This window comes from Panthera uncia, chromosome X (genome assembly GCF_023721935.1).
Source record: "Panthera uncia isolate 11264 chromosome X, Puncia_PCG_1.0, whole genome shotgun sequence".
NCBI classification, from domain to species: Eukaryota; Metazoa; Chordata; class Mammalia; order Carnivora; family Felidae; genus Panthera; species Panthera uncia.
Genome location: NC_064817.1, coordinates 19,635,939 through 19,649,043, shown reverse-complemented (window position 1 = coordinate 19,649,043; position 13,105 = coordinate 19,635,939). Strand labels below are relative to the sequence as shown.

General features: G+C 44.2%; 1 protein-coding gene across 11 annotated transcripts in view; it reads left to right on the top strand.

The window, feature by feature from the left end:
- PCYT1B (phosphate cytidylyltransferase 1B, choline) overlaps nt 1-13,105 on the top strand; it is a 126,179-nt gene that overhangs the window by 41,350 nt on the left and 71,724 nt on the right. For 4 of the 11 annotated variants that reach the window (XM_049643625.1, XM_049643626.1, XM_049643622.1 and 1 more), the window contains exon 2: nt 11,670-11,769. The exons of 4 other annotated variants lie outside the window; for them this stretch is intronic. In XM_049643625.1, coding sequence (XP_049499582.1) covers nt 11,670-11,769 — 100 coding nt within the window. Of the gene's footprint in view, nt 1-6,553; nt 6,641-11,669; nt 11,770-13,105 lie in introns of all 11 variants that reach the window. 3 more of the 11 variants (XM_049643621.1, XM_049643619.1, XM_049643620.1) reach the window with 1 other exon arrangement.

The following is a 13,105-nucleotide window of genomic DNA, read 5'->3' as shown; positions in this document are numbered from 1 at the left end:
TTCTTCAAATGTATCTTACTGCTTAGCTTGCCCATTGCCTGCTCGTTCTCATTTTGGGATACCTGCTAATCTCTCCTCTCGGGCCTGCACCAACCAGCATTGGCCTCCAGGCCAACCAGGGCAGCTCCTTTCACAGCTAAACTTGATTGGCCTGTATTGTATTTCCTGGTGCCACTTGCACCTTCCAAATAGAAACATGAACAGATAAATTAGGTGCTCCTGCTTCCCTCCTATCTTTTTAATTTAACATTCTCTCTCTGAGATATGATGCCCCTACTTTTCATTGTCTTGCCTAAAAGAGTAATGCTTGGGAATTTTAGGCGCAGGGCTAGGGAGAATGGGAGATAGAACCACCAGATAATACCCTTAAAATAGTGAGATTGAAGTCTAAATGACATAATAAAGTAATCATGACATACTGAGTGGAAAAAACCGTTCATGTAGCTAGGATTCCAAAGTTGTTAATATGTATGCATATCAGAAAGCCCTAAAAGAAACAGAGAGAGTGTTAACAGTGGTTATATTTGGAAAGTAGAATTATTGGTGAATTTTACTTTCCTTTCTTTATTTCCCCAAGTTTTCTGTAGGATATATCATGATAAGAAAGTGTTATGCATTATATTTCTTATTCAGTTTAGTCTTTATGAATACAATCATTATCAATAATTCTCTCTCCAGTTTCTTATCAATAATTATTTACTCTCTAAGGACTTTAAATTCCTCCATTCAACAAATGTCTTTTGAGAACCTTCTGTCTGCCAGATACTGCCCTAGGAATTAGGGATATAGCAGTGAGGAGGATACAACAGACCAAGTCCCTGTTTTCTTTAAAAAAATTTTTTTAATGTTTATTTATTTTTGAGAGACAGAGAGAGAGAGAGAGAGAGAGAGAGAGAGACCAAAAGCAGGGGAGGGGCAGAGAGGGAGGGACACAAAGAGTCCAAAGCAGGCTCCAGGCTCTGAGCTGTCAGCACAGAGCCCTATGTGGGGCTCGAACTCACGAACTGCGAGATCATGACCTGAGTCGAAGTTGGACTCTTAACCAACTGAGCTACCCAGATGCCCCCCAAGTCCCTGTCTTCTTAGAGCTTCCAGTATTCAGGGGAGATTGGCCATAAATATATAGTGTCTCCTTATTAAACAACCAGGACCTTGCCTCAGCCTGAACTCATGTCCTTAGCTGAATGAATGAATTGAGTCTAGTGGCTTTAAATAGCATTTATATCTGTATGGTTTCTTAACCTGTATCGCTAGCTTAGTTCTCTGTCCCCAGCTTTAGACTGGTAAATCCGACTGCCTACCTGATGTCTCCACTGGGAGATCTAGCAGGTATGTCACACCAAATGTGTGAGAGCAGAATTCTTGATTTCTCCATCCTGTCTGTCCCACTCTCACACCTACTCTTCCAGCGTCTCCCCACGTTAGGGAGTGGTGATGCCATCTTTCCACGTCTTCAGGCCAGTGACTTTGGAGTTACCTTGACTTCTGTCAGTTTTTTTTACTCTCTACATTCAGTAAATTTCAAATTTTGTTTATTCAAAATCTATCCAAAATCTGACTACTTATCACTACCTCCCCTGCTATCACCCTGATCCCAGCCTCCAGCTACCTACTCTTGCCCAATGATTACACCAGTTCCCTTAGTGGTTTTCTTGCTCCTGCCTTTGACCTTTTAGAGTTTAACCTTAATGTAGCAGCCAGGTGGTCCCATTAGGACTAAGTCAGGTCATCTTACTCCCTGTGCAAAACTCTCTCATGGCTCCCATCTTCCCAGTGGAAAGCCAGTCTTTAGAGCATCCTAAAAACCCCATACCATTGGGTTCCTCCCATCTCCTGCCTTGTACCTCACTTCTCTGTCTGTATCTCCTACTACTTTTCTTTTTTTGTTCACCTTCTCCAGGCATACTGGCCTTCTTGTTATTCCTGGAAGAAGCTGGGCATGCTACTGCCTCAGGGCCTTTGCACTTGATGTTTCCTCTACCTGGAGAGTTCTTTCTCCACATGGCTCAATCGATCCTTTATATATTGATACATATATCAGCTCCCTTGGCTATCCTATTTACAGGTAAACCCTGTGCATTCTTTATCCCCCTTCCTTGCCTTTATTTTTTTCTAAGCACTATCACCTTTTAACATACTACGCATTTCACATTCTTTTTTGTTGTTGTTGTTTATTGTCTTTAAGGATCACAAAGACAGGATCTTTTTGGTTTTGTTTTTTTTTCCTGATATATCCTTAGAACCTAAAACCAGTGCCTGGCACACAGCAAGCCCTCAAGTAGTATTTGCTGGATGTTGGAAAAGTGAATAGAGAGTAGATAGTATGAAGATAACTTAAATTGTTTTTAAAAGCTCAAATAAATTTTAAATGTTCCATATACCTGAGAATAATATCATTTAGCAGTTAGTTTATAAATAATAGTTGTTATTTTTTTTGAGAGAGAGAGAGAGAGAGAGGGACAGTGTGTGAGTGGGGGAGGGGCAGAGAGAGAGGCAGATACAGAATCTGAAGCAGGCTCCAGGCTCTGAGCTGTCAGCACAGAGCCTGACATGGGGCTTGAACTCACAAACTGTGAGATCACAACCTGAGCCGAAGTCGGATGTTTAACCGACTGAGCCACCCAGGTGCCCCTAATAGTTGTTATTTTTAAAAGTACTCCTCTTTTCCTGTTAGACTCCTTTTCCCCTCGACATTTGGAACACCTGATCCTGGATTAGATTTCCTGCATCTCTGAATTCCCAAGATAGGAGATATTTCTTTAAATTTATTTTAAAATTAGATAAATTGTGGGGTGCCTGAGTGGCTCAGTAGGTTAAGTGTCCGACTCTGGGTTTTGGCTCAGGTCATGATCTTACGGTTCTTGAGTTCAAGCCCTGCATAGGGCTCTGCACTGACAGTGCGGAGCCTGCTTGGGATTCTCTTTCTCCCTCTCTCCCTCAAAATAAATAAACAAACTTTAAGAATAAAATAAGATAGGGGGCCCTGGGTGGCTCAGTCGGTTGAGCATCCTACTTCGGCTCAGGTCATGATCTCGTGGTCCATGAGTTCGAGCCCTGCATGGGGCTCTGTGCTGACAGCTCAGAGCCTGCAGCCTGCTTCGGATTCTGTGTCTCCCTCTCTCTCTGCCCCTTCCCCACTCACGCTCTGTCTCTCTCACTCTCAAAAATAAAGAAATGTTTTGGGGCGCCTGGGTGGCTCAGTCGGTTAAGCGTCCGACTTCAGCTCAGGTCATGATCTCGCGGTCCGTGAGTTCGAGCCCCGCATCGGGCTCTGGGCTGATGGCTCAGAGCCTGGAGCTTGCTTCCGATTCTGTGTCTCCCTCTCTCTCTGCCCCTCCCCCGTTCATGCTCTGTCTCTCTCTGTCTCAAAAATAAATGTTAAAAAAAAATAAAAATAAAAATAAAGAAATGTTTAAAAAAAATAAAAATAAATAAAATAAGATGAATTGTATAAGTGTGTTCTCATGTAAAAATAAAATAACAGACACAAATGGAGTAAACAGTAAAAACATCCTTTCATCTCTTCTGCCCATGTGGTCTTCTTCCCCCAGTTAATAATTTGTTGTATATCCATCCTTCTTGGCCAGTGCTGTCCAAGAGAACTTTCTGTGATAATAGGAATGTTCTATATCTATGCTAATACTGTAGCAGCCACTAGCCACATTTGGTTATCAAGCACTTAAAATGTGGCTAATGTGACCGACAAAATGAGTTTTTAATTTTATCTCATTAATTTCACGAAATGTAATTTGAATTTAATTAAGTAGGCACATGTGGCTAATGACTACCACATCGGACAGCACAGTTCTAAACTATTTCTACAATTAGCTATTTTTCTCTCTCTTTAAGCATACAATATCATACTATACAACATGTGTACATATTATACTTCTGTCTCTGTCACTTGCTTTTTGCATTTAGCAAAATGTCCTAAAACTTGTTCCTGGTCTGTACATACATATCTGTGTCACTGTTTTCAATGTTGCCTATTACTTCATAATATGTGCATACCATACTTAGCTAAATGAAAAACAGGTCTTTCTTGGTGCCGAGCGATGTGCTAGGCCTCCTTTGTCTCCACTCCACTGGCATCTGTCAAGCCTCTGCAGCAGCTGCCTGGGCTGAGCCTCTGCATAATCACAGACAGAGTCCAAGAATCCAGGGATTTACATAGGTTGGGCCTACAGTCCAGTGTAAAATCTACCGTTTCTTCCCTGTCTTCAAAAGACTAACATAATTTGATCCCAAATAAAATCATGCCTTAAAAACTATGTTCAACTGGCAAACACAAACCTAACAGAATGAGACTGAGGACTGAGATTTTGTGATGTGTTTTTCTAATTCTGAATTTGCAGTTCGAAAGCTGGGGAGTCCTGAGTCAAAAGGGCTGCCTGGGAAAAGTCGATTTGTTTCTGAGGTCCTGTTCTTATCTCTTTCGCGTATCCTGGTGACAAGTTGTAACGTTGCGATAAAATTCTTTCCTACTGGAGGACATTCTTGGGATGGTTATGACTTTATTAACTATGGGTAATTCACTTTTCAATTGATCTCTGTGCTTCTAACATGCCTCATCAACATTTGCTAGTGAACATTTATTGAGCCTGGCAGCCGTACTCTTATATATACTGTATCAGCCAAGGCCCTGTCGAGACACAGACGGCTCATTCTAAACGGGAAATATGAAAAGAGGTTAATAAAAGGGACTATTCACCAGGGTGCAGGCGTTTCAGGAAACCTCAAGGGATAGTATGCACCCTAGGCCTGGAAATGTTAGGGCTTGTCACTCCTAGGCATGAAGGAAGGGGAGAGTGTGGTCGCCGGAACTTGGCAGGGCACTGTGTGAAGACGGGCCTCTCACCACAAGCTGTGCATATCGGTAAAAGGACAGAAACAACACATGCTTCCTAGCAGTGAGGAGGCCAGGTGGAAAGATACCCTAAGGTCACTCTTGCCCTGCCCTCTGGGATTTGGCTTACTTGTCATGGATCCAGCTCAATTTGAAGCAGAAAGGCAATGTAGCCTATTGGTGCACTCCGTACCAGAAGCCATCCAGAGAGGAATAGAGAAGAGCAGGAGAGAGTGGATTCTGGAGAAATCGAAGGAAGGTATCACTTAGACATACATCGCTTCATTTACTCCTTACAGTAGCTTCATGAGGTAGATTATTTTATTGGATAATCAAATAGGTGAAGATACTGAAGGTTAGTTTAAGGACCAGCAATGTTTTTAAAAACCATGTTTAAAAAATAAAATGGGTGTCAGCTTGCTGTCTGATTGATTCAGTTGTCAGTCATTGATGCGGGAGTCCCGGTTCTATCCCCCGCCCTTTGTTTACATTCAACTGACATTTGCATTGTATACTTTATGTAACGTCCAATTAAAAAAAATAATTATTTATTTTAAGCGATCTCGACATCTAATGTGGGGTTTGAACTCATGACTCTGAGACCAGGAGTTGCATTCTTTTCTGACTGAGCCGGCCAGGTGCCCCATGTAATGTCTAATAGCTTTTAAGTAAATATTTGACAATGACTAATTGAACGCATTTTGCAAATGAAATGTCCAACATCTAAAGTCTTTCCCTTTAAAAAGCATGACGGGAGGGGCTCTTGGGTGGCTCAGTTGGTTAAGGGCCAACTCTTGGTTTTGGCTAGGGTCATGATCTCATGGTTCTTGAGTTTGAGCCCCGCATCAGGCTCTGCACTGACAGTGTGGAACCTGCTTGGGATTCTATCCCTCTCTCTCTGTCCCTCCCGCACTCTCTCTCCCTCTCAGAATAAATAAGTAAACGTTAAAAAAAATGTAGAAAAAGCATTATGGGAATATGGCTTTGGTATGATACAGTACAGTTTATATAACCAGAACCTATATGACAAATAGGCAACGTATTCACATGCAATAACTCGGTGTTCTGAAATCCTAAATTAGGTAGAAAGAAGTTTAATTGCAGTCTTGCTCCAAGTCTGTGGTCTGGCAAGGTCCTTGCACATAGGAGGTCCGGGGTTTGGGGCCAGCCCTCTTTAACCCTTTAATACCCTCCATCTTTCCTGCTAAACATAAAAATTTCATGTGACTTCCAGCCCTGAATTTGGAATGTGGCTACCTAGGGGGGCACAGTCTATCCTCTGATGATCTCTACCAGTTCAGAGGCTTAATTTCTAAAATTTGTATGTTGAAAAGGGCAGGGTTTTCCCCCCACAGATTAAATTAGTGAAAACTGAATATGCCTTATCAGACTAAAACCTCCTCCCATTCTAAAAGCGCCATGCTTCACCTTTGAGGATTGCTGCCCCAGAGCCAATTCTGGTCCGTCCTTCCTTATTTCTCTCCTATTTACGCACTCTCCAAACGTCTAGCATCATATGAAATACATAGCAAGTGTTAGTAAACATTCAACAATGTGATCTGGCTGATGTGGGGTCTAAGCCGCAGCTTGCCAGTAACCAATTCTCTGTCAGTCATGTGACCTACCACACCAAGTCTGGGTGAAAAATAGGGTCATGTCCTTTTATTTTTCAATTAATCATTTTCCCCCCTCTTCTTTAATTACCAGGCAGTCCATTGTGTCCTTTTTGAGGCCCCTCTATCCGAATGGCCTAAGAATCCAGAGAGTTTCCTCAGTTCAAAGGGAGCCAGAAAGGTAACGGAGTCTAAGGGACATAACACTGCTGCTTCCTGCTGCTATTTGGTGTCACTGTTGAAGACATGTTCTGTTTATTTGAGTGGAGACAGCCTCTATCTCAGACTTGTAAAATTAAATGAGCCGATACGTTTAAAGTGCTTAGTGTGTAAATGGTTACATGGCACTCTGTAGGCACTCAAAGATTGAGCTATTATGTTACATTATTGAGCCTCAGTTTTAGGACTTTCTTAGGACCTAAACCAGAGGATCCCTAGAAACACTCTAGGTCTGCCAAATGGTAAGGAATAGTTGGGGGCCTGGGTCCTCTGCAGGCTGTAAGTATATGTATAGCTTGGAGTCCAGGTTGGACCAGTCCCTGCCTCTCTTGGGAGCCTCTTGTTAACTTAGTCCCATTTTCCTGTGGTTGGTCTGTCCCTTGTAGTTGGAGGAGACAGAACCCATGTAGTTTAAAATTCCTTAGAAATCAAATGATTTATTCTGGCTCAGAGAAGAAGGAATCCTGGGGTGTTTGGGCTGAAACAATATTGGCTGAAGTCACAGGGCTGCTGGGCCTTAATCAACATCTTCCTGAATGTAGAGCTTGACTCTAAACCTAGGGGGTAATCTACCTCACTTTGGAAGGCAGTGTTCTGGCAGTGTTCACAACAAAGCTGTGGCTCAATAATTTTTGCATTCTCCCTGTTTCCAGCACGGTGCCTTGCACATACCAAGAAATACCCCTTCTCCATGTCAACTGATGCACACACATGTACGCATGTGCACACAGGCACACCCAAGCTCACTGAGGAACTCCGTCTGCCTTCCATTTCCTTGCTTCTCTCTTCTTCCTACTTTTAGGCCACAATTCTTAGTGTGTGGATGATTACATGGCTCTGTGTATGCACTCAATTAAGAAGACAATACAGGGTGCATTGGAACCTGTTTCTCCAACTTTGAGTAACTATCCTCGATTTACAGCTTTCTCTGTCTCTGCTTTAATTACCAGATTTCACACCTTCTAGAACACACCTCTCTTGGAAAATGGGAACACCTTATCTTTTTTTTTTTTAAATATGAAATTTATTGTCAAATTGGTTTCCATACAACACCCAGGGCTCATCCCAACAGGTGCCCTCCTCAATAGCCATCACCCACCCTCCCCTCCCTCCCACCCCCATCAACCCTCAGTTTATTCTCAGTTTTTAAGAGTCTCTTATGGTTTGCCTCCCTCCCTCTCTAACCTCTTTTTTTTTCCTTCCCCTCCCCCATGGTCTTCTGTTAAGTTTCTCAGGATCCATATAAGAGTGAAAACATATGGTGTCTGTCTTTCCCTGTGTAACTTACTTCACTTAGCCTAACACTCTCCAGTTCCATCCACGTTGCTACAAAAGGCCAGATTTCATTCTTTCTCATTGCCACGTAGTATTCCATTGTGTATATAAACCACAATGCCTTTATCCATTCCTCAGTTGATGGACAGTTAGGATCTTTCCATAATTTGGCTACTGTTGAAAGTGCTGCTCTAAACATTGGGGTACAAGTGCCCCTATGCATCAGCACTCCTGTATCCCTTGGGTAAATTGCTAGCAGTGCTATTGCTGGGTCATAGGGTAGGTCTGTTTTTAATTTTTTGAGGAACCTCCACACTGTTTTCCAGAGCAGCTGCACCAGTTTGCATTCCCACCAACAGTGCAAGAGGGTCCCTGTTTCTCCACATCCTCGCCAGCATCTATAGTCTCCTGATTTGTTCATTTTAGCCACTCTCACTGGCGTGAGGAGGAACACCTTATCTTTTTAATAAGCTTTGCGACTGGCACATGAAGGATCTCCAAATAGTAATTTATTTCAGATCATGTGAAGAAGATTCACTGTCCACATCTATTAAAGGTTAATGACTCATTAATAAAAGCTAATCCATTTAGCTATTTAGGTTGTATCCTAAAAGTTCATTCATGGGTCAGTTTGCTTTGTTTCTAGGGGGAAGTCCGTTATCTATTATTATAATATGTATTATATATTATGATATGTAATAATGAACACTAATAGTAATAATAATTGCCACAGTTTATTGGGTACCAGATACTTTATATACATTATTTCTATGGCGCATAACAACCCTGAGAGATAGTTACCCATTTTACAGATAAAACTGAGCTTCAACAAGTTAAGGAATGTCTTTTTAAAAGTACACAAAGTCCAATGCATTTCTTGTCCTAAAGACAGCGCCTGCTAAAGGGGCATGACAGGCCACCCCATCACCTCCCTCTCCGTTCCTAGTCCCTTGACCAGCCGCAGCCTGCGGGCCCCAGGTGGGTGTCTGATTCAATGCCAGCCTATCCTGGTTGTGGCCTGCTCTGCAAAGATGAGCTAGGCCATTCTGATTCTCCTTTAGGAATTTGAATGGGAAGGGGTGTCTGGCTGGCTGAGTCGGTTGAGCGTCCGACTTTGGCTCAGGTCATGATCTCATGATTCGTAGGTTCCAGTCCCACGTCAGGCTTTGCGCTGACCATGGAGCCTGCTCTGGATTCTCTGTCTCCCTCTCTCTCTGCCCCTCTCCTGCTTGGGCAGGCATGCACACTCTCTCTCTCTCTCTCTCAAAAATAAGCATTAAAAAAATGAATTTGAATGGGGAAACATGGAAAGAAGCAGCAGGTGGGTTGGAACTGAGGCTGAAAGACTCTATAAGAAGTTAATGAAGGGGTATTGGGAAGGGAAGCCAATTGTCACATGTGAGCTGCCAGTTACGGGGGAGTACAGGTGAGCAGAGACTTGACCGTAGTGGAAGGATACAGAGTAAATGGGAGTGGGAGAGAAAGAGTCACGTGCAGAGAGCCAGCCAGGTGGGTGCAGAGCACTGTGGGGCCAGACACTGCACCTTGCCTACCTTTTTCCCAGTACTTTCTGTGCCGGGATAGCCTTAAAGTAGTCCTTCACCTCTTTAAAGTTTTTTAACGTTTATTTATTTTTGAGAGAGAGACAGAGTATGAGCAGGGGAGGGGCAGAGAGAGAGAGGGAGACACAGAATCCGAAGCAGGCTCCAGGCTCCAGGCTGTCAGCACAGAGCCCGACGTGGGGCTCGAACTCACAGACCACGAGATCGTGACTTGAGCCGAAGTTGGACGCTTAACCGACTCAGCCACCCAGGTGCCCCATTCCTTCATTTCTTGAACTGGTTTGAACGAGTGTCTGTTCCTTTCAACCAGAAGAGCCAAATTAGAATACATAGCCCGCGAGTGCTGGCGTGGGGATTCTGTGGCCTTTGCTCTGTTTGTGGCCTCTGCTCCGATCACTGTACCCCTTGCTACATTACAAACGCTGCTCTGGCCCACCATGGACCTTACCGTATCTGAAAAAGAACGAACAATGGACCCAGGGTTCCTGAAGACATGTCACTAGTCTTGGTTTGCTTTCAGAGCTGTGTGCGGGGAGGTGGGGGTTAAGAAAGTCTCAGACAACTGGAAGGTATCCAAACAAGTCTGGGGCAGAACTCCAGCTTCCAGGGCGGAAGGTGCTACAATGGGGAGAGGGAGGGGCGTGGGACAAGGATTGCTTCTTGGCAGTGCAGCGGAGGACTAGGCTCTTCCAGGACAGGAACCGGTCTTCCCCCTATTTGTATCTCCAGTTCTAAGATCGTACCTGACTTATATTTGAATGAGTGAATGAATGACTGATGAATGAGTGAATGAATAAATGAATGGCAGAAATGGGTCATGGCCCCTCTGTAAACACATGGATCAGGGGCGCCTGGGTGGCTCAGTCGGTTAAGCGACTGACTTCGGCTCAGGTCACGATCCGGCGGTCTGTGAGTTCCAGCCCCACGTCGGGCTCTGTGCTGACAGCTCAGAGCCTGGAGCCTGCTTCGGGTTCTGTGTGTGTGTCTCTCTCTCTGCCCCTCCCCCACTTATGCTCTGTCTCTCTCTGTCAAAAATAAATAAAAACATTAAAAAAAATTAAAACATATGGATCATATGGTCTCCCCAAGTTAGGGAACACCTGTGTATAGCTAAGAAGCAATTAATTCATGCGACAATGTGAGTAATGTGTACAGTGACTAGTCACCTTCAGCTTTAAAAATACCAGAGATGATACAGTGATGACCATGATGATGACATAGCTCAGAGGCTATGGACAACTCTCGATTGCATTTGCCCTGTTTACAAAAATACCACTCCCTTTGTCTTCCTCTGGAGAGAGTGAGGTTTTCATTTTAAGAGGCTGACTAAAAGATGCAGAGCCACTTCCTGGGCAGGCTTCCAAGTGACTACGTCTCTCTCTCAGCGCTCCCCAGCTCCCCAGAGCCCCAGCCCAAGCTGCCTGGGGCGGGGCCTCCAGCCGTTGGTGGCTATCGGAGCTACCACCGGGCACTTCTCTGCAACTCGCCAGAAAGGCTGCGCTTTTAGGCCCTCCCGGGGCACGGATAACGGCTCTGGCCTTTGCACTGAAGTGACGTCAGAGTTTGTGATTGGCCAGGCCGGTGTGTGTGAAATACAGGCGATGTCTGCCACACTTCTGAGTATGGCATTTCTTCCAGCCGGGTGCCCCAGGGTGTGGGTAAGTCGAAACCCGTACAGTCTGCCCTGCGGGGTTGTGAAATGTTCACGGCCCAGCATGACTCTCCAAGGGCGTGACTTAGCAGATTTTGTAATCCTGCTGGGCCTCAGTTGCCTTTTCTGTGAACTAGAGATGCTATTATCCTATATTATAGAAGGAAAGAAGAATCTAGCCATCACAGGCTCTCGTGGGGCCCAGAAGAGAGAACCTGTCGAGAGTATCTCCCCTGGTACCTGGCACGTAGTAGACGTGAGGCACTCCCATTATTTCCGAGCATCGGTCAAAAAAAAAAAAAAAAAAAAAAAAAAAAAAAAACAAGGTTCCAGTGACAATGTCCCTGTTTTTATTTCTCACAGCAAAGTATTTCTCTGAAAGACTCAGTAGGTATGTTCTTCTTAACTGTACTTGTGTAGCCAACAGAAATAAGACTTTAGGGGAAGTTAGTGCCAAAGGAAAGTTTGTCAGACTATATTCCCTTTCTCTTTTTCCCTTCTAGACCCTGACTGCACCTGCCCCATTTGCAGATGAAACCAGCTGCCAATGCCAAGCACCCCATGAAAAACTGACCATTGCTCAGGCCCGCTTAGGAACACCAGGTGAGGCTGGACTTCTTGTTCTCCGAGTGGGCCCTGTCCTGACATTTAAAGTAGCAGAGAGGCCCATCGTTATTTGAGTAGCACTCGCTTTTGATCGGAGAGTTGAATTCAGAGATTTATAGCACAGTGCAGAAAGAGGAGCATCTACACTGATAAACTAGACCAACCAGAGATACAGCACGGGTGGAGCCCCAGCTTTGCCATTTACCAGTTCGACCGCCTTGTGCAAGTCATGAGAACGGTCTTGCACCTGTGTCTTCAGGTGCAAACAGGGTCAGTGATACCTGCCTGCTTCACAAGGTTTTGAGGATGACAAGATTTGGTGAAAAACACCAGAGCAGTTTTTAAACCGTGAAGCCTTCTACAAACCTAAGCTATTATAATTATCACCGTGTTCACAAGTCTGTGTCGTCAAAAGTTTCTCCAGGTGTGCCCTAAATTAAAGAGCCGGGGCTCTGCGCTAGAAGTCTGTCCATTCGTTCACTCCTTTATACCAGAGATGGAGAGGGAAGAGATCAAAAAAGAACTATCAAGTACCATCTCTGTTTCCCGAGAGCTCAGGCTGCCTCATCTCAATGCACGTTACTGGAGTGTGCTTTGCAGATACTGTGATCTTTACAGATGGAAGATTGGTGGTAACCCGGTGTCGAACAAGTCGACGGGTGCCATTTTTCCAACAGTATTGGCTCACTTTGTATCTTTGCCACATTTCGGTAATTCTTGTAACATTTCAAACTTCTTCGTTATTTTGTTTGTTCTGGTGATCTGTGATCAGTGATTGTGACCCACTGAAGGCTCAGATGATGGTTAGCATTTTTAGTAATGAAGTGTTGTTTTTAATTTAGGCATATACATTGTTTTTTAGATACAATGCTATTACATGCTGAATAGGCTACAGCATAGTGTGAACATAACTTTTTAAAAAGTACTCTCTACACCCAACATGCAGCTTGAACTTACAACCCTGAGACCAAGAGTCGCGTGCTCTCCCATCTGAGCCAGCCAGGTGCCCCTAAACATAACTTTTATATGCAGTGAGAAACCAAAAAATGCACTTGACTAGCTTTATTGTGATACTGGCTCTATTGCAGCGGTCTGGGACTGACCCTGCAATATCCCCGAGGTACACCCATAGTTAAAGAGACAACTTGGTATGAAATAAACCCCCCAAATAACATGCGTGCATGTGCTCAGGGGCTCAACCTTGCCACACAGATTACTGAAAGTTTTAGGAAGGACAGATTCATTTCGCCTGGAGCAGTCAGGCAAGACCTCGTAGCTGACCTGAGCTGATTGTTGTGGGAGAAGATTGGGACAAGTTGGGCAGCAAATGGAA